The sequence below is a fragment of the Ascochyta rabiei genome, chromosome 21 (genome assembly GCF_004011695.2).
Source record: "Ascochyta rabiei chromosome 21, complete sequence".
In the NCBI taxonomy this organism is placed as follows: Eukaryota; Fungi; Ascomycota; class Dothideomycetes; order Pleosporales; family Didymellaceae; genus Ascochyta; species Ascochyta rabiei.
The window spans coordinates 850,018-869,561 of record NC_082425.1 but is presented as its reverse complement, the minus strand read 5'-3'; the positions used below and the strand labels follow the sequence as shown (position 1 = coordinate 869,561).

At 56.4% G+C, this 19,544-nt stretch overlaps 7 protein-coding genes across 7 annotated transcripts, besides 7 other annotated features; 4 read left to right on the top strand and 3 right to left on the bottom strand.

Annotated features, from left to right (window-relative positions):
- Positions 1-111: 111 nt before the first annotated feature.
- Positions 112-149: a tandem repeat.
- Positions 150-465: 316 nt separating this feature from the next.
- Positions 466-2,526, top strand: EKO05_0011127 (uncharacterized protein; the record flags this gene model as incomplete). Its single annotated transcript, XM_038947406.1, has 1 exon — positions 466-2,526. One exon carries the CDS (start codon positions 466-468, stop codon positions 2,524-2,526), a length of 2,061 nt encoding a protein of 686 aa, XP_038793379.1.
- Positions 2,527-2,711: 185 nt separating this feature from the next.
- EKO05_0011126 (uncharacterized protein) lies at positions 2,712-4,699 on the bottom strand (the record flags this gene model as incomplete). The annotated part of the gene is made up of 4 exons (XM_038943811.1): positions 2,712-3,033; positions 3,108-4,223; positions 4,274-4,558; positions 4,614-4,699. 4 exons carry the CDS (start codon positions 4,697-4,699, stop codon positions 2,712-2,714), a joined length of 1,809 nt encoding a protein of 602 aa, XP_038793378.1.
- Positions 3,064-3,102: a tandem repeat.
- Positions 4,700-5,947: 1,248 nt separating the features above from the next.
- Positions 5,948-5,979: a tandem repeat.
- Positions 5,980-7,666: 1,687 nt separating this feature from the next.
- EKO05_0011125 (Stearoyl-CoA 9-desaturase) lies at positions 7,667-9,169 on the top strand (the record flags this gene model as incomplete). Its single annotated transcript, XM_038943717.1, has 2 exons — positions 7,667-7,849; positions 7,910-9,169. 2 exons carry the CDS (start codon positions 7,667-7,669, stop codon positions 9,167-9,169), a joined length of 1,443 nt encoding a protein of 480 aa, XP_038793377.1.
- A 395-nt stretch (positions 9,170-9,564) lies between these two features.
- Positions 9,565-11,668, top strand: EKO05_0011124 (uncharacterized protein; the record flags this gene model as incomplete). Its single annotated transcript, XM_038943859.1, has 3 exons — positions 9,565-10,046; positions 10,116-10,209; positions 10,277-11,668. The coding sequence occupies 3 exons, from the start codon at positions 9,565-9,567 to the stop codon at positions 11,666-11,668; spliced, it is 1,968 nt and encodes a 655-aa protein (XP_038793376.1).
- Positions 11,669-11,933: 265 nt separating this feature from the next.
- On the bottom strand, positions 11,934-14,134 carry EKO05_0011123 (Long-chain-fatty-acid--CoA ligase; the record flags this gene model as incomplete). The annotated part of the gene is made up of 3 exons (XM_038943765.1): positions 11,934-12,023; positions 12,085-13,217; positions 13,264-14,134. 3 exons carry the CDS (start codon positions 14,132-14,134, stop codon positions 11,934-11,936), a joined length of 2,094 nt encoding a protein of 697 aa, XP_038793375.1.
- Positions 14,135-14,210: 76 nt separating this feature from the next.
- Positions 14,211-14,258: a tandem repeat.
- Positions 14,259-14,605: 347 nt separating this feature from the next.
- Positions 14,606-14,657: a tandem repeat.
- A 172-nt stretch (positions 14,658-14,829) lies between these two features.
- EKO05_0011122 (Ribosomal protein lysine methyltransferase) lies at positions 14,830-15,887 on the top strand (the record flags this gene model as incomplete). The annotated part of the gene is made up of 3 exons (XM_038943949.1): positions 14,830-14,881; positions 14,946-15,107; positions 15,262-15,887. The coding sequence occupies 3 exons, from the start codon at positions 14,830-14,832 to the stop codon at positions 15,885-15,887; spliced, it is 840 nt and encodes a 279-aa protein (XP_038793374.1).
- A 247-nt stretch (positions 15,888-16,134) lies between these two features.
- Positions 16,135-16,169: a tandem repeat.
- Positions 16,170-16,201: a tandem repeat.
- Positions 16,202-16,205: 4 nt separating this feature from the next.
- On the bottom strand, positions 16,206-18,453 carry EKO05_0011121 (uncharacterized protein; the record flags this gene model as incomplete). Its single annotated transcript, XM_038943775.1, has 2 exons — positions 16,206-18,123; positions 18,173-18,453. The coding sequence occupies 2 exons, from the start codon at positions 18,451-18,453 to the stop codon at positions 16,206-16,208; spliced, it is 2,199 nt and encodes a 732-aa protein (XP_038793373.1).
- Between the last annotated feature and the right edge of the window lie 1,091 nt (positions 18,454-19,544).

The window sequence follows — 19,544 nt, the reverse complement described above, 5'->3', positions numbered from 1 at the left end:
GCGCGCCTGTCCCCTGTGTCACGTGCCACATGCAGGAGCGTACACGAGCTGAATGGCAGTGGAGCTCCCCCAGGCCGACGCGTTGCATGCCTGGCTCGTGGCGTGTCCTGAGCAGTCTTCGCAGCTTCGCAGCTTCGCAGCTTTGCAGCGCCGTCACCTCCACTCAGACACCCAGGTACAACCACACCGTGCGCCGTGTACTCTCCGCCAGAAGCACCCTCGACTCGCTCCTCAGCGCTCCGCGTCACGTTCGGCATCGCGCCGTGCTAATGCTTGATTCAGCCGTAGACCGTCGAGCTGTACTTTATCCCACGAATGAGCTGGGCATAGGCACATGGCCCGCATCTCAGGACTGTTCGCTTGCAAGGAGACTATTATGTCCATGGACCGTGAAGATAAAATGGTGACTGACGACCCGCCTCAAAAACACACGGCACGCCTGCTGGGTCGTGACAGAGCATCAACATGGCTGCACGCATGCCTCCCCTCTTAGCCTCATCACTGTGTCTCGCATCTCTGGTAGCATGCGTTCCCAACCCACGCACCCTCGACTCAGATCTAACCATACTAACCCACAACGACCTGTATGGTAACAGCAGCCACAGACAAGCTTCCACCATCGTCATCAGCAAGCGCCAGTCCTACTCAGCCTCGGCTTCGACTTGTGCAGCGCTGGGAGAAACGCTATGGTCCATCGAGCGCGTTCCGCAAGAGCTTGCGCTCCTACAGTATCTTGGACATGGCAGTAAGACACAAAGTCAGACTCTCTATTGGGTGGCAGGTGCTGCAGACGCCAAATGTACCGCCGTTACAGGAAAAGGCCGCACCCAGCGGCTGCCGTGCAACACCCTTCTGCCAGCGCTCTGCTACAACTCGGCGGCCCTCAGCTCACCGGATTCAACTGACACGCGCACCAAGTGGCAGACAGCAGTCACGACGGGAAATGCAACCATCCTGGGCTACCGCGATAAACACTCGTTCCGTTTCCAGGGCATCAAGTACGCTACTATACCCAACCGTTTCTCGGACTCTGTCTACCTGCCGCCTGCTGGGTCGAACATCTCAGCACTTTCATACGGGCCTCAATGCATACAAGGTAGCTGTAGTTCTGGCTCGGCGTCATGCAGCGAAGACTGCCTGTATTTGAATATCTGGAGCCCGTCCCTCCCTAGTCAGAAAAACTCCAAGATCAAAAAGAAAGCCGTCATGGTCTGGGTCCACGGCGGTGGCTTCGTCAGTGGCTCAGGTAGCGACACAACTTTTGATGGTGGAGCCATTGCATCTCGTGGCGATGTGGTTCTTGTGACAATTAACTACCGACTCGGAAATCTGGGCTTTTTGGCACTGCATGGCACTTCCCTGACAGGTAACTACGGTTTGAAAGACCAGAGTACTGCGCTGGACTGGCTTCACGCTCACATCGATGCCTTTGCCGGCGACAAGGACAGGATCACCGTCTTTGGCCAGAGTACTGGCGCAGCCTCTGTGAGAGCGCTACTTGCCTCACCAGAGGCTCGTCACAAGTTTGCAGGTGCAATTACTCAGAGCACCCCCCAAGGCTTAAACTACGCTTCGACCTTCGCCAAGTACCTGACCATCACCGAGGCTACCAACCAGACCAAGTCTCTTCTTAACGAGACTGGATGCGCCTCGACCAACAGTGACACCATCCTCAGTTGCCTGCAAGCCGTCAGCCCCCTCGCTCTTACCACCGGTACCGTGGCCTCCTACCCGGTAGTTGATAACACGTTCCTCACGGCCTCCACCCTCCCACTCGGCTCCGCAGCATCAAAGCTCAACGTTACCCTGCTCTCAGGTATTATGCACGACGACGGCTCACCCTTTGCCGCCTACCCAAGCAGCGCGAACCTCACCGCCGCGCTTCTTGAGCAAGACCTCCCGGTCTCCACCGTCTTGGACGCTAATCTCTTCCCTCTCCCCACCGCTCCGAACTCCACACTTGCCATCTTTAACGTCACAAGCCGCGTGGCAACAGACGCCATGTTCCGCTGCCTCGCCCAATCGACCGCCTCGATCGGCTCCAAGAACTCCGTGTTCAAGAAAGTATATGCCTACGAATTTGATCGCGCCTTCCAGCTGCTATCCTATAGTCCAAACCCGCCCGCCTGCGAAGCCCCGCGCGATGCCGCGCATCCATTCGGCAACCCAGGCAAGCCGTACTACAAGTGCCACTCGGGAGAACTCTACTACGTATTCGGCACGCTTGTACGCGAGGGGGGCCATCTGCGCGACGACAACGACATGAAATTCTCGCAGTTTGTCTTGGACTCCTGGACCAGCTTTGCGAGGACGGGGGATCCGACGCCAGATCAGGGTTTTTTGGAGACTAGGCGGTTTACCAATACCACGGATCTCGTGCTGGCGTCGCGCAGGTGGAGGCCTGTTGGTGATGGTGGCACGGACGCGACGCTGCGCGTGCTGGACGTCAGGCCGCGCGACCAAGGGTGGAGGGAGATCGAGCAGTGCGAGGCGCTGGGGTTTGGGCTTGGGTATTACGATGAATAGTATCGTGTTGGTGTCCAGCGAGCGTGCAACATCTGATCACAGACATGTAACGAGAGAAGCGATTGTGCGTGAATCGTCAGAAAAATGGTGTTTTAGCGAGGTTCGAAAGAGCCTTCTGTATCGTGCATTGAATGCTATGCACTGCAGATCCAAACGACACAGAAATCCTGTCCACTACCACAACCCTACACTTCCTTGCTCCCCCGCACATCCGAAGTCGCCCGACTACCTCCCACCTGTTCCTGCCCCAGCTTCTGGCCACGCGCCCACTCGTCCGCATCAGCCCCGGCCCCGGCCCCAGCCGCAGCCTCCACGCCGCCATGGCGCTCCTCGGCCATGAGCTCTGGCAGCTCGTCCTCGATCTCCTCCTCGGGCAGGATGAGGTTGAGGATCAGCGTCGTGAAGGCGACGACGGCGAAGCCCGTTTCGAGGACGAGCTCGATGGCGTCGTAGAAGCCGGCTAGTGCGCGGTTGGGGCCGCTGTAGGTGAAGACGTAGGAGAACCAGCTGCGAGGGGGGTTAGTGTCTCTTTGTTGCGAAAGAAGAGGGGAAAAGAGAGAGAGATGGAGGGAGAGACTTACGTGGGGACCATTGTGGCGCCGAAGCCGAGGGTGAAGCCTGCGGTGAGGATGAAGCGGTTTCGGCGCGTCATGGGCGTGCGCGCGATGATAGCGATTCCGGACACGACGACGGCGGAGAAGAGGAACGTCGTCATGCCGCCGAGGACGGCGGGGGGGATGGCGACGAGGGCGGCTGCGAATTTGGCGAAGACGCCCATGACGACCAGCCAGAAGCAGGCTGCGTATCCTGCTTTGCGGTTGGCGCAGCGCGTGAGGGCGATGACGCCGTTGTTCTGCGCAAACGTCGACATGGGCGTGATGGTGCACAGCGCGGCTACGATGCCGTTCAGTCCGTCTGCAAGCACACCGCCCTGGATCCGGCTGTCAAATAGCTCGCCGTCGACCTGTAGCCGGCTGACGTCGCATGTTGCTGTGATATCGCCAATGGCCTCCATGGCAAGCACCATGTACACAGCTAACAGCGGCAGCACTATCGGCCCATACACGCTCAGCTTGAATGTCTCGACCCAGATGAAGCTGACAGCAGGCGCAGCATCGATGCCGCTCTTGTCGAAATAGCCTGTGGCGCCGCCAATGATGCAGCCTACGAGCAATCCAATGACGACGGCGGTGGATTTCATGATGGGCGCGCCGAAACGCTCGCAGATGATAATCGTGATGAATACGCTGAAGCCTAAACCGATAAATTCCGCTGAACCCCAGGGCAAAGGACGGGGCGCGTTGATGGTGGGACACAGTCGGTAGATGCCGGTTGTTGGAAGGGCTTGGCAGCCACTGCTTCCACCGGCCCAGTTCTGGAAGCCGGTCAAGATGAGCTTGACACCGATGAGCAGGACCGTTGGACCGGTGACGAGGGGTGGAAAGATCTTCTTCAGAAGCCGAGGGGAGGTGAAGGACATTGCTATTTCGAGGAGTGCGCAGCATGCACCCGTGCCGAGGATAGCACCGTAGCCGTTGGGGCAGGGAAGTGGGTTGCCCGCGCTGTCGGAAGGACACATGCCATTGGCGTACATCTGACTGAGAGCGCCGGTTGCGACGGGAATGGTGGCAAAAGAGGTTCCCACGACGGAAATTAGGCCTGTGCCCACATAGTAGGGGGTGCGCCAGATGTGGAACCTGAGAAGGTAAGCTGAAATCTCGCCCATATGGACATGGCCGTGACTTACCTGGTGATCTGGATAGCAGAGAGGATACCACAGACGATAAGCGACGTCGAAACGAGGTAGCGCTGCTGGTTGCCGGTCAAGTGAGCAGCATTGGCCAGGATGATGGGAGGCGTAATCACACCAGCCAGCATGGCAAGTGCATGTTGAAATCCAAGGAGAAGAGCCAGGAGGACGGACATGCGGTCATGAAGACCGAAAAAGGGTGCCGCACGCCGTGTCTTCTTCATGAAAGGAAGATTGGGCTTGAAGAGAAAGGCATAGTCGTATGTTCCAATCAATCCATCTCTGCATGCTATCAGTGTCTGCTGATGTACAAATGAATCTAGGGATGTAGTCATACTTGGTTGTGAAGGCTTTTCCAAAACGTCTGCACTTCTCTCCAAAGCTTCGCTGCGGTCCGTAGTCGGGTCCAATGCGGTCTGCCATTGCTGTAAGTTTGACAGTGCGAAACTTGTCACTCTCTTTTTTTTGTGAGGCGTGGAGTTCCTCAAGTAACGTCGAGTTGCAGTCGCTCTGACCAGGTCTGCTCAGTTGTTTTTCAATGAGAGTCGGAGATTGCTTGAGCGTGGAGGTTGTAAGATTGATCGATGTAATGGCTAGCGACTCGAGCTATACGGTTGTGATAGTGCTGGGCTCAGAGTTCGGGTGCGCAGAGGTTGCCCGCAGTGCGCTAGCGGCGACTAATCGATATGCTTATGATGCGGTTCTGATATTGCGGGGAATGGTGAAGCAAAACACGGCCGAGTTCGATGATATTGATCCTTGATCGTGGTAGCGGTAGAGGCGTGTCGACGGGCCAGTGGATGTCGGCTTCTACTTTATAGCATACATCGAAAGAAACTCTAGGTCGCTTTATCTCTGAGGCAAAACCCACGATACACAACTGAGGATCTAGCTCGCGTACAAAAGCCACTCAGAACAGCCGTTCAATGGAGCAAGCCGAAACAAAATGTAATTCGCCGGCAAGACTGTATCTTCTCCACGGCAAATGTGTCGTTCATGTGGGAGTGCTTGAAGGCTGAGGCGGCGCCCGCCTATGGTTGGTAAACCTTGAGCGATACTGATAGCAGCATGATGTGTGATTGGCTCAGGATGAGCAAGCAGCTTACCTCATCTTCGGTGTTGCCCGATGGTAAAGAAGGACTTCGACGATGAATGGCAAGATGCGAGGAGATCCCACATCTGCTGGGAAACACCTTAGGCGTTGGTGGGTGTCAGTGCGTGTCCATCGCCGGATGCCGAGTGTTTACGGTTCGCGGTGCTTTGCAGCATTGTACAACTCTACCATACCTACCACTTAAAGACCGGCTTGAGCAGTCTCCAGATAGCCTACTCTACGCCGCAGTGACTAGGTCGTGTTGAGGTCGCCGTGGTCCGATATCGGAATGCAGGAACGGAGGTAATACCGTGTACCTACAAAGCCATGGTGTCTGCTCCAGGGAGCGACTTCACGGGTGACCAAAGCCACCTACTACAGGTTCCAACGTCTCTTCCACGCCGAAGAGAGGTTCTCCAAAGATCGAGGATGCTGCAAGTTCACTCCTCGTCACCGATTCTGCAGGGTGATCGACCAGCCTATCCACCGCTCCAGCATTGGCAGAAAAGACATCGAAGTTGGACCAGGTCAGATGGTCTGGTGCCAACAGGCGTTCTGTTGACTGTGGGGGTGGTAGCATGCCAACGCCAATGCCAATGCCAACGCCAATCTGGGGTTGTGGGTGAGATCAGACTCGAGCCAGAGCCAGAGCCAGAAGGCGCGAGATGGCGTCACGGTGGCGCAACAATCTGAGCTCACAAGTAGACATGGACGAGCGTTTGAATGTTGGCTGGGACACAGCTGCACGCAACACCTGGTCTCGACACCAAGCTCAACACCAAGCTCAACACAAAGCTCAGCACAAAGCTCAACACAAAGCTTCAGAAGAGAAGGTTATGGTCTGAAACCAAGGTGCGCCGTTTGCAACCACATGTCGCAGCGCCGGTCGTGCCAGGTTGCGAGAAGGCTCGGTGTGATATCGAGAAACATGTGTATGGCTGCAAACTGGCGATGGTGCTTGGTGTTGAGAGAGACGCAGGCGGGCTAGGCTGCATTGGGAACAAGTTGCGAGGCGCGAAGAACCGGGATGCACTTGCCGGAGCCGTGGAGTCGGCTATACCAACCCTGCAGCATGGTGATGCACCGTCGGCGAGAATTATTCCAGCAGTGGGATAGCAGGCACAGCACCGTGCCATTGGGGGCGATGCTGGGCAGGCCAAAGATGCAATCGGTGTCGCCAAGTGTTCATGGTCGACTGCGAACCGTGGTTCGATGAGCGGGCAAAGATGCGAGCATGTCAGACTGCAGGCAGTCGTCAGGGTGCAGAGCAAAGGCCCTGTTGGCGAGCGCGCGATATCAACAGATGCTCGAGTGGCAGGCTTGACGGTTTTGCCACCTGTCATTGGTGACGGGCTCGTGAGCGGGGGCGCTGGGATTGGAAAGAGACGGGCTAGCGATGACGAGACTACTGTTGTGTGGCCTCACAGCGTGAAGTTTGCTATGCCCGGAACGATGTTCGCTGCTGGCTGGCCGGGACGCGTTTGCGGCGAATCAGACCGCTAGACCGCTCTTTTGCAGTGCTTGACTGCGTCGTGCTCTGCTTGCCCACCGTCTACACAGTACTGTCCACGCAGGACTGTCCACGCAGGCCAGATGGCACAGGTGTGAAACGCAACGGGTTTGCCATCGACTAAACCATCGAGCGCCGATGGCGAGGGCGAATGCAAGTCTTCTAGAAATCTGGGGAACCGTAGTCCGGGAGGTGCAAGGCTTGCGAGCACACGGATAACGCCACCCAGTTCCATCTCTGCACCGAGATCAGCGCGTTTCTGGTTTCTGCTGTCTCGCTGCGGCAGCGATCCGCCTCTTGCACAAATTCTTCTCGCGCCGTTAAGAGCGCGCGGCGCCTGCATGCCCGTGCAGGACCCTGGGCAGCGAATGGACGGCGGCGCTAGACCGCGCCAGGCCGGCGATGACAAAAATCACGGCCCTGGCAGGTCTCGAAGGGGCCTGGGTGGCCTGGGTGGAGCGGTGCAGGCCATGCAAGGTCCCGGTTTATTCGCTTAGCGTTGCAGTGCGTTGGGGATTCAACAGATGTCTGGACAGTGCTTCCACTCCCACTCCACCTCCACCGCTTATAATATCCGGCCTGCGCCTGCCGGCTCTCTCTCCTCTCATCCTCTCCTGCTCCTTCCCACCCAACCCGACCCCTCTTCACGAGTGTGGCATACTCTCGCTACCGGAGCCCTTTGCTGTGTGCTTCCTGGAGACCGATCGGCGCTCAACCTCTCTTTGAGCCCCTACACCCTGCGAGTACACGCTCTCGCCCGTCACCCCACCCCCGCCTCGCCGCCATCATGCCCTCCTCCCAGCCTGTCTCGGGCGACCTCGCCATCAAGCCCGAGTTCGTGGACGAGAAGTCGCCCATGGCTTCGACCAACGAGCCCAACCGCAATCCCAAGTACGACCCGAAGAAGCCGCACATCACCGATCAGCCCATCACAAAGGCCAACTGGTACAAGCACGTCAACTGGCTCAACGTAGGTTCCCAACCCATCTCCAATGGACCGCCACCGAACACTCACTAACACCGCTTCCAGGTTGTCTTCATCATCGGCATCCCGCTCGCTGGCTGCATTGCCGCTTTCTGGACCCCGTTGAAGTGGCAGACTGCTCTCTGGGCCGTCGTCTACTACTTCTGGACTGGTCTCGGCATCACAGCCGGCTACCATCGTCTCTGGGCGCACAAATCCTACAATGCCTCCCTGCCTCTGTCCATCTTCCTCGCCGCCGTTGGTGGTGGTGCTGTCGAGGGCTCCATCCGCTGGTGGTCTCGTGACCACCGCGCCCACCACCGCTACACCGACACCAGCAAGGACCCCTACTCCGTCCGCAAGGGTCTCTTGTACTCTCACCTCGGCTGGATGGTCATGAAGCAGAACCCCAAGCGCATTGGCCGCACCGACATCACCGACCTGAACGAGGACCCCGTCGTCGTCTGGCAGCACAAGCACTACATCAAGGTCGTTGTCTTCATGGGCTTGATCTTCCCCTCTGCTGTTGCTGGTCTTCTCTGGAACGACTGGAAGGGTGGCTTCATCTATGCTGGTATCCTCCGCATCTTCTTCGTCCAGCAGGCCACCTTCTGCGTCAACTCGCTTGCTCACTGGCTCGGTGACCAGCCTTTCGACGACCGCAACTCTCCTCGTGACCACGTCATCACCGCTCTTGTTACCCTTGGTGAGGGCTACCACAACTTCCACCACGAGTTCCCCTCCGACTACCGCAACGCTATTGAGTGGCACCAGTACGACCCCACCAAGTGGTCCATCTGGCTGTGGTCTAAGCTTGGTCTTGCCTCCAACCTGAAGCAGTTCCGTGCCAACGAGATCGAGAAGGGCCGTGTCCAGCAGCTCCAGAAGAAGATCGACCAGAAGCGCTCCAAGCTTGACTGGGGTGTTCCTCTTGAGCAGCTGCCCGTCATCGAGTGGGACGACTACGTTGAGCAGGCCAAGAACGGCCGCGGTCTTATCGCTGTTGCCGGTGTTGTACATGACGTCACCGAGTTCATCGCTGAGCACCCCGGTGGTAAGACCCTCATCAAGAGCGGTATTGGCAAGGACGCTACCGCCATGTTCAACGGTGGTGTCTACTTCCACTCCAACGCTGCCCACAACCTTCTCTCCACCATGCGTGTTGGTGTCATCCGCGGTGGTTGCGAGGTGGAGATCTGGAAGCGTGCCCAGATGGAGAACAAGGACGTTGGCATTGCCAAGGACGCTTCTGGCAACCCCATCGTCAGGGCTGGCGACCAGGTCACCAAGGTCGCTCAGCCTGCTGTCAGCGCCAGCGCAGCATGAACGAGTATGCATGTCAATTTGAGCGAAGCGATATCCGGAGTTGGGTTTGATATTTGAATCATCGGGCATAGTAATTTCACTTCCCAGCGTTCGCTAGAGTATCACAGGAGTGATGCTCAGACATTTAGACGGAGTATGATTACAGCCTCACCACGAGAGCAATGGCCTGCAAAAAGCCTATCGGCATAGACCGAACAATGAAAATTATTATGATTTCAATCCTTCTCTAGTGCTCAGTGTGACTCGTGATACGTCCTTCGTAGTTGCCTCACCCACCACCTGGCCTGTGCTCGCTCCATACCAACGCACTGCTTCCACCGCTCGTACTCTTATCTCTGCGTCTCTACGTTCCAACCACTGCTTCTCGTGTCCAATTCCAACCTTTGTTTGTTACGATGACGCCATCAACTGGGAGTTGCATTCCACCCGCAAAGCGGCGCAAGCTTGACGACAAAGCTGCAGGTGAGCTCGAGAGCGCCACGACGTCTGGAAGCCTACACAGGCCCGTTAGCCCGCCAGTTTCTCGACGCAAAACACCTGTACCGAATTCAGCTTCGCAACTTGCCCCCACCCCAACCTGGAAATTCGGTGACGTACCTAAACAAACATTGCCACTTCCACCGTCCCAATCACCCCCACAAGGCAAGCACGTCCATCAAACCGATGTAAGCGCTGGTGGAGTCTTGGAAGATGGAAAGCACGATGGAGTAGCTGAAAGCAACGTCGAGTACATCGCGTCACCGTTCAAGCTCACCAAGATTCGTGATCTGGCGGCACATCAGAATGTCGATACCGTTGAGCTTAAGGATATACTGGGTGATCCGTTGATCAAGGAGTGTTGGAACTTCAACTTCCTGTTTGATATCGATTTTTTGATGTGAGTACATCGGACTGCGAGCTGTAAGGGAAGGTTCTGCATAGCGAGCAGCTAAGCTTACCCTCACAGGCAACAATCTGATGAAGACATAAGAGATATTGTCAAAATCAAAATCGTACATGGCTTCTGGAAGCGAGACGATGAGAGGCGGATCAACCTGATGGTATGATCATGCCCTCTTGGCAGGCGTTCTGTCCACTCGCTGTATACGCGTTCTGACTTGCAAGTAGGAAACATCAGAACGACACCCTAATATTGAGCTCATCAACGCGTATCTACCCGATCCCTTCGGGACACATCATTCGAAGATGCTTGTCCTCTTTCGACATGATGACTGTGCCCAGATCGTTGTCCATACTGCTAACATGATCCCAAAGGACTGGACGAATATGACACAAGCAGTATGGCGGTCACCAATACTCCTACCCTCAACTGCAACTGCAACTGCAGTACCTTCAGGGCCACACGCCATCGGAAGCGGTCATCGTTTCCAAGTCGACCTCCTTCGCTATCTGGGTAACTATGAGAAGCGCCTACGCAGGCTGAGCGACCAGCTGGTCGTGTACGACTTCTCCTCCATCAAAGCCGCATTCTTGGGCAGTACACCATCAAGACAGGTTGTCAGTAAGACAAATCCTACACAACAGACTTCGTTCGGCTGGCTGGGTCTACAGGAGATTCTGAGCAACGTGCCCATCACAGCACAGAAGAATTTGACAACGTCACCGCACATTGTGCTCCAAGTCTCGTCAATAGCCACGTTAGGTGGCGCACCTACATGGCTCTCACACTTCCAATCTGTCCTTGCGCGTTCACACTCCCCACGACAGATCCTACCCAGGACAAAGCCGAGATTCAACATCATCTTCCCTACGCCAGAAGAAGTGCGCACTTCCCTCGACGGCTACGAATCTGGTGGCTCAATCCACACGAAAGTGCAGTCTGCGCAACAGCAAAAACAACTCCAATACCTCCATCCCCTGCTCTGCCACTGGAAACACCCTGCATCCCACACCTCGTCATCTGCAGCAGCATCAACTAGACGTGAAGCACACCGCGGCTCCGCAGCGCCACATATCAAGACCTACATCCGCTTCAGCGACACCGCGCACAAGACGATCAACTGGGCACTGCTCACGAGCGCGAACCTGAGCAAGCAGGCGTGGGGCGACGTGACGAACAAGCAGGGCGAGGTGCGGATCCAGAGCTACGAGACGGGCGTGCTGGTCTGGCCAGCGCTGTTCGCGGAGCCGGGGCGTGGGTCATGTATGGTGCCGATGTTTGGGAGCCTTTTGCCAGGGGTTACGCATTCGCTCGAGGTCGACGACGGAGACGGAGATGTGGATGAAGAAGTGGACGATGCAGAAACCGAAGACGAAACAATCGACGACGAGGAAACGGAAGACGAGGACGTTGCATCGCACACTCAGTCCCAGTCCAAACTAGACAAGGGCAAAGCGCCCATGCAGGACAGGAACACCGGGAAGAGACGCATCGTCGTGGGTCTGCAAATGCCCTACGACCTTCCACTGAGCCCGTACAGTGTGACTGACCAACCATGGTGCGCTACGCAGTCCTATCGTGATCCAGACTGGAAGGGTCGTACCTGGGGCGGGTGGTGAGGTGCGTTATCACAATAGTAAACTGGCCTCGTCAAGCCGGCGGTGAATGAACAGAAGACGGCGAAGGAGGGATAAAAAAAAAGCCTCGCTACATAATGTACCCCACTTATACCCCAGAAACGGCAAAGCTAGCTAGGATATAGAATTACATGGGTAAATATACTGAGGGCAAGCCGTCGTTATCGTGAAGAAGAAGGGAAAAGCACCAAATTACCATGACAGATCTTGTTCCAAGCGGCTGTTCTTCTTTGTAGGCGCGGGTTGTCTACGAGCGGCCGTATGCCTTGTCCACCTCCTTCTCGTACTGCTTCAAGATGCCCTTGCGGTTCAGCTTCTGCGCGGCAGTGGTAAGACCCTAAGAGCGTCGTTAGTGCATTTTTCTTTGCGATACGTTGGAAAAAGGAATCGTGACTTACGTTCTGCGGCGTCCACTCCTCATCAGCCAGCACGACGCCCTCGATGATCTCGAAGCCGGCCAAGCCACCCTTTTGCCCGGCCTGTTGTAGCTGCTTCAGCACCGCGCTGTTGATCTTCTTGTCGTGCACCAGCTCCTCGAGATGGTCGCCCGAGACGCCCTGCTCGGCGGCCAGCTTCTTGAGCGCCGGCTCGGCTGGGACGATGATGGCGATGGGTTTCTGGCGGTCTTCGGCTGCGTACACGCAGATGTTGGCCACGATGGGAGCGGAGCGGTACATCGACTCGAGCTTCTCGAGCGCAATGTATTCGCCTGCGAGCGTCTTGACAAGGTTCTTCTTGCGGTCGATGATGCGAATCTGGCCCTGGGAGTCAAACTCGCCAACGTCGCCCGTCTTGAACCACCCGTCTTCAGTAAAGGATTCGGCAGTTTCCTCAGGCATGTCCAAGTAGCCGGACACGACGGCGCCGCCACGAATCCAGATCTCGCCCTGCGGTGGCTTGTTGGTGGAGTGGTAGCCTGCGTCGGCAAAGTCGACAAGCTTCATCTCAACCGAGGCGGGCATCTCGCCCAGCGCTGTGTCGGTCCAGGCGAGCGGGTCCATGAGTGCGCCCATGGCACAAGTTTCCGTGAGACCGTAGCCGGAGATCATGGGAGTGATGGCGAGAGAGATGAAGCGCTGAGTCTCCTTTGCAATGGGTCCACCACCGTTCAAGCAGATACGCAGCCTACCGCCGGTGGCTTCCTTGACCTTGTTGAAGACGATAGCGTCGAGCACGCCGCTGCCAGGAAGCCCGGAGCCGAGAAGGAAGCTCTTGGCTGCGAAGGCGCCCCAGAAGAGCTTGCTCTTGACGGCGCCGCCGGCTTCGACCTTGCTGACGATGCCCTTCTTGACCGTCTCCCAGATCTGGGGAACTCCGACCATGACTGTGGGCTTCAGCTCGCGAATGTCGCCGGCGCAGTTGCGCACAGAGGTGTCGGAGAGGGTGCGAATGGTGCCGTAGCCCATGGTTCCACCCCAGTACAGAACGGCGTTCTCGAAGACGAATTCGAGGATGTGCGCGGCGGGAAGGTATGTGATGAGGACGTCGCCGGGGCCGAGGTACTTGCCAACAATGGCGTCGACACCAGCCACTGGGAATGTCAGTGAGAGTGCAAGTCAGCGATATGGACAAGTTACCAGCAGCAACGACGTTGCGGTGCTTGATCATGACACCCTTGGGTGTGCCCGTGGAGCCGGAGGTGTACATGATGCAGGCCAGGTCGTCTGCCTTGGGGGGGATGGGCTGGGCGGGGTTGTCGTTGCCCAGGCTCAGGAGCTGGTCGAAGCTGAGGACCTTGAGGTGGGGATGCGCGCTGGTGAGGGCTTCAATGTCCTTTTGCTTCGCATCGTTCTTGGTGCTGTAGACAACGACGCTGACGTCCTTTGTCTTCTTGAAGGGATTCACGAGCTTGGGCAGCAGCTCCGGGTCGGTGAACATGACCTTTGCGTGCGTCTGCTGCATGCTGTGCGTGAGGCCCTCCTCGCCGAGAGTGTCGTATGCGGTGACAATGGCGAGAGACTGCGAGAGAGCGCCGTGGGCGGAAGCCAGCCATTGCATACTCGTGGCAGCAAACAGGTGCAGGCGGTCGTTGGGCTTGTAGCCGAGGTGGGCGAGGGCAGAGCCGACGGTCAGGGCCATCTTCTCAAACTCGACGAAGCTCTTGTAGCTGTAGGGGCTGAGCTCGAAGTACTGCCACTTCTTGTCCACCTCCTGCTCCTTGCCGTCGACCATCTTCTTGATCTTCTTTGTCTCCTCGTGGACGTTGACGATCTTGCGCGCACCCACGCACTTTGCGTTGCCGAACTTGGCGGCCGAGTAGCGCAGCACATCGTACAGCGTGTCGACGCCGTCCTGGGGGACCTTGACGAGGCCATTCTTTGCCGCGAGGTTGCGGCGCGGTATCGTCTCGCCCTCGGGCTTCTGGACGCCAGGCGCCTCGCATGTGTACGGTCCGGGGCGCAATGCCTGGGCCTGGGGCGCGTACTTCTTGAGGTTCTGCGTCGTCATGATGGCAGATGTGGTTGGCGCTGGTGTTGATGTGTGGGGGCGAGGAAAGTGTTGGGAGCGCTGATGCAGATGCTGATGCAGATGCAGGTGCAGATGCAGGTGCAGGTGCAGGTGCAGGTGCAGGGCGGGGGGTATCACAGCAAGCAGGAATAGGAAAACAAGCAGAGCGTCGGTGAAGCTGTGCGGTGGAAGAAGAAAGCGTGTCGCCAGCGGAGTGCGACGGAAGTAAAGGAGGAAGGCAAGTGCGCGGCCGTCGATAGCGGCTATAGACACTTCAAGACTGTTGGCGAGCTTGAGCTGTTGCCGCCAAGGCGAAACTGAGCCATGACCTCACTCTCGCTTTAGTGACGCGCGCGAGCGACGTGGACGGTGCGAAGAACAAGGGGGAGAGCGGTCCACTGTAAACTTGTGGCTGGCAACTCTGGACGTGTCGAGCAGTCGGTGTCTTGTGCACGCAAGCATTGCCTCTTTGCATCTTGCACCTCGCCTCTCTGCATCTTGCACCTCGCATCTCGCATCTCGCTCCTCAACGACGAGCGACACATGATACGCGGCCAAGCACCCACACGGCCCCCAGACCAAGAGCCAGGATCCCCTCCGATATTTTTCCTTCGACTGCGCCGCCGCCAGCCTCGGACACACACCCGCCTAGGCCCTCATTCGCCAAACGCTCCTGCATCCGCTCCCAGTCAGCCATGGACCTGAGCACGATCCTGGGGAGCGAACCCATCACAGACCCTGACCAAGGTTGGTAATCGCCACACGAATGCGATTCCTTCAGCCAGCAACAAAGGCTCATTGTGCAGCGCAGAGGCCTTTGTAGTCTTTTCGCAAGAGATTCCTTCTTCGAGCCTGGGCATCATCGACGCGCATGCGGAGATGCTGGAGCTTACTGTCGCCCGTGTCGACCTGGTCATCCACCAGAGCAGAGGTCTGCTGACGAGCGATCGTAAGGCGGGGACCACGGGTGCAGGTACGTGAAAGCCACAGCCACAATAATGCCCCAGGCCGACCCTGGTCTTGGCTGGCCTTGGTACATGGCTCGCGTACTTGTCCTGTCAAGGGACAGCATCAACTGTGCTTCAAGTGTGCAACCTCTCCAAGGTAGGTCACTAACTCGGCTGCAGTGGTTTGGGCTGTCACCCCGCGCTTCGCAGAATGGATCGCCGCGGCAGACAATCTTCTCTTTACATCAGGCCTGTTGTCGCCAAATTCGAAATGCATAGAACTTGGATCAGGTATCTCCGGCATCGTAGCCCTTACGCTCGGTGCAAAAATAGCACAATTCACAGCAACTGACCAAGACTACGCCATGAAGTTACTGCGCCAGAACATCTCCTCCAACCTCGACGCCGTCTTCCCAGCGTCCAAGAGGGGAGGTAAAAGTAAGCAGAAGTCACAAACTTCGAGTCAGAACAGCAACCGCATCAAAGCCGACATCCTCGATTGGGAAGAGGATTCCGTCGAGCAGCGGGAGCCAGTCGACCTCGTCGTAGCTTGCGACTGCATCTACAACGAAGCGCTCATCGAGCCTCTGAACACAACCTGCGCAGCCATCTGCAAGCTCAACACAGACGCCGAGCAGCCCACATTGTGCATGGTAGCACAGCAGTTGCGTTCTCCTGATGTCTTCGAGGCCTGGCTGAAGAGCTTCCACCGCCTGTTCCATACGTGGCAAGTGCCTGACCAGTATCTGACCACGGGACTAAGAGAGAACAGCGGGTTCATCGTGCATATTGGCGTTGTGCGGTGATGGATACCACTTAAGCCTTCCCGTATAGGGTGCACCTGAGTTCTGGTTATCTGCCGTTGAGTTGTGTGGATCATATATAGACAGTTCGTGGCAAGAATGAAGAGCAATCATGTTTCAAGAATCGTCCAAGTGCAACACCACGTGCTCAAGGCTCGGGAACCAGGAAGAGACAAGAGATGGATTTGTATCAAGATCAGAGTCGCTTGCCAAGTAGATGTCACACTCGCAAGCAGTACCCAGCACGCGTCACCCACATCCACACCCACATCCACACCCACACCCCCACGCCAACAACACCTCACCACGCCACACCAGCCCTCAGATCAGAATAGAAACTGCAGTCAGCTCAGGCTGCAAGACCTTGTACTCGACCGTCCCCTCCGTCTGCCTCTGACTCACAATCCCAAACACGCCATCCAGCTCCTTCAGCCGGCTATAGAACAGCGCAGCCGCTCGCTTAATCGTCTTGGAGTCCCACTCCTTGTCTTCGAAGCTCGTGCGGCTCTTGTTGACATTGTACAGCGACTTTGCGTACGCGAGCAGCGTGTACCTATTGTCGACTTTGTAGCTGAGCAGCTCGGGCAGCTGCGCGGCTAGGAGCCAGTCCTTCCACTTGGGGCTCTCTGGCCCGATGGGCAGCGCGGCGGTGAGGTCGGCTTCCGTGTAGGACTTGAGCGTTGCGAGGTCGGCGGGGAGCGGCGTGCACAGTGCCGGTGGCTTCGCCGGGACGAAGCTGTAGTAGTAGTCTTGCAGGTAGTTGACCGCTGTGTGCTGCGGTGAGGCGGTGTGGATGCACATTGTGACAGCGTCGACCAGTTGGTCTACGCTGGTTATGGTGGGGAAGCTGGGGAGCTGGCCCGCGGTTTGGATCTCCTTGCACCATGCGGAGAGGTAGGGGTCGTCTTGCACGGCGCTGTCGGATTTGTATTTCGTCTCGAGTATCGACTTGACAAAGTCGTGGATCACGCCCCAGAGAAGGTACATGTCAATGGCGTATGGGTAGTTGCGGTACTTGTCGTCGAACAGCTCTTCCGGGTTGAAGCCGCGCCTCTTGAGGTCATTGGGGATGTACTTGTTTTGGAAGTGGAAGTTGTCGTACGACCACCGCACCAGTCTCATGGTCCGGCTGGCTTGCAGGCTCTTGGGATCTTTGGGATTGAGAGGCCAGCTTGGACCGAGACCAGCAAGCCGGGCGATCACGGCTGGAACCAGTACAGAGCGGGCAGCGCTGTTCAGTGCAAGCGTCCTGAACCAATGTGGGCTTAGAGTCTCGTACAAGATGTGGTCTTCAGGAATCGTCCGGTTTGTTGCGACAATGATCGCTTCCTCGACCATGTGCGTATCGACTAGGTGAGTAGCTACTTCATGTCTTGCCCAGTCGGCCGTCTGTGCGCAAGTTTTGGCATACCTCCAAGCCCAATCAGCCTTCTCATCAATCTCGCCCTTGTCATCTGGTGACAGCCGTTGGTTGAACATGGTAATGGATTTCTCTAGGCTGCCCTTGTAGTCGAGCGTGATGGCTAGTGGGTGAAGACGACCGTCACCGTGAAGCTCGAAGATTACAACCGGGGCGCAAGCGAATCGAAAGGCCATCTTTCCCGTGGGAACAGGCGGGGTTTTGGTTGCATCCATCTCTGGTATTACATTTCGGAAATCTTCTTCATTACTCAGACCGGTCGCGTTGCGGAAATACGAGTAATCTTGGATGAAGAGATCTTTGCTTCCCGAAAGCAACCTGTTCATGTTTTCAAGCCCTTGCTTGCTGGCTTCGTCAATGTATGCTTTCACCTTCTCCGGCGCCGCCCTCTCGATGGTCGAGGGGTTCACTCCACTCAAATGTTGTTGGGCAAATCGAGCATCCGAGTACCAGTCAGCTTTGTTGCCGATGTTCTCGCCATTCATTATGTCAGTCTTCTGACTTGGGTGCTCCAGATTGTACTTCTCGCAGTCGGCAAGCGTTGGCCCCTCGAACGGTGTACCTGTTTGAGTGATGGTCTCGGGCACGATGAAGGATAGTACCTGCGCGATGGTCGTGACAAACTGAAGCTCTTTGAGGTCAAAGATGTTGCCAACGCCTGGTGTTCCGTCGGCTTGCTCCGGTGGCACAGTGTTCAGATGAGGGGGAAAGCTGTCGATGAGAGGGTCGCTCCACTTGTATACATCTTGTTTCTGGCTGAGGTCCCGTCTCTTAGGAATGATCGGTTCAAAGCCTTGCGTGTCAAAGTGCGAGGCAGCGCTATCGTAGAGTCAGTATATCACACCTTGCATACTCGATACGAACATACGCTTCTTCAATCAAACTATATATTTCCGTCAATGCCATTCGCGTGCCCCTGTATGTTCCGTTCTTGAGACCTGTACCGGTAGCAAGACTACCACTGACTGTGCCGTCAACGTTAGTTTTGAAGATGATGCCTTGTTTCTGGAGCTCGTTGAGAAAGACACCCCTGTCCCACACGATCATGTCGTCTTCCTCGACGTCATGGTTGATCTTTCTCGTGAGTATGTCGCCCAATCTGGGTAAATGACCAGCTCCATTACTCAATTGCCTCGAAACGACAGACATTGTACATGAACGATGATGCTGAGCAAATATTGGAGAAGTGAGGGGTGGGGTGAGGAGAATCCTGGAGGAGTTGTATGTTTATATGTCCTGGTCAACGCCGAGCAAAGTTCAGCTTACAATGCTGGCCACTACATTTGCTCCACGTGATACTATATCCAGTAGACTGATGTAGCCAGCTTCAGCTTGAACCATGACTGCCGTGAAGGTGGTCAGAAGACGGCTTTCAGGCGTAACGAGAGATACAGCTCCGCCACAAAGAGGGCTAACAACGCGAACTAGCTGATCGGTGTTGATGCTCAGTCCGGCTCGATAGGCATATACGAGACGAACCACAGCTTCAGGCCCAACGAAGATTGAACTGATCAAGACAACAGGGATGTGTTTGCCGGTGTGGAGTCTCTGTGACGGTCCGCAATGCCTTGGTCGTGTTTGCATACTGTGATGGCTTATTATCCGGGTGCGGAATACTTTGCTGTCTGTCTAATTTCAGGATCGGGGCTACGTAGATGCTGCGGTCCTCAAGGCAGACAGCCTGTGTCGTACAGTAAGCCCAGGGCTCAGGTTGCGTGCTGACAGTTATCGTTCGAAACCATGAACCTATTGGCCTGAAAACCCCCCAGGGGTTCAGCCATGCGGACAAAGGCAGCTCTATGCACGCAACAACGGAGACTTGCGCACATCGATACATACTGCGCGACCAAAAGAGGAGCGATTCCGTCGACCCAGAACTACGCCCTGGGCCGTTAGCCGTTGCTTTACACTGTGATAAGCTGAGATACAGGGATGGAAGTAACCCCCAGAAATGCGAGCATGATGGACGGCGCATCTGTGGCTGGCTGCTGACGTCCGCTGTCTGGGGGAAGCAGACATTGAAGGTATACATTGAGGTAATGCAGACAATGTGAGCGATGGAAAGCGATGCGTTAGCTATCGATGTGTCTAGGTGAACCAGGTGTTCGTGGCTGGCTGCAGATGCGGTGGTGGGGCAGAAATTCGCCAGAGCATTGCGCGGCCCGCAACGTCTCAGCTCTTTTGCATCCATGTCCCAATCACCTGAAGCTGAAAGGTCAGCACACTGTTATTACTACCTA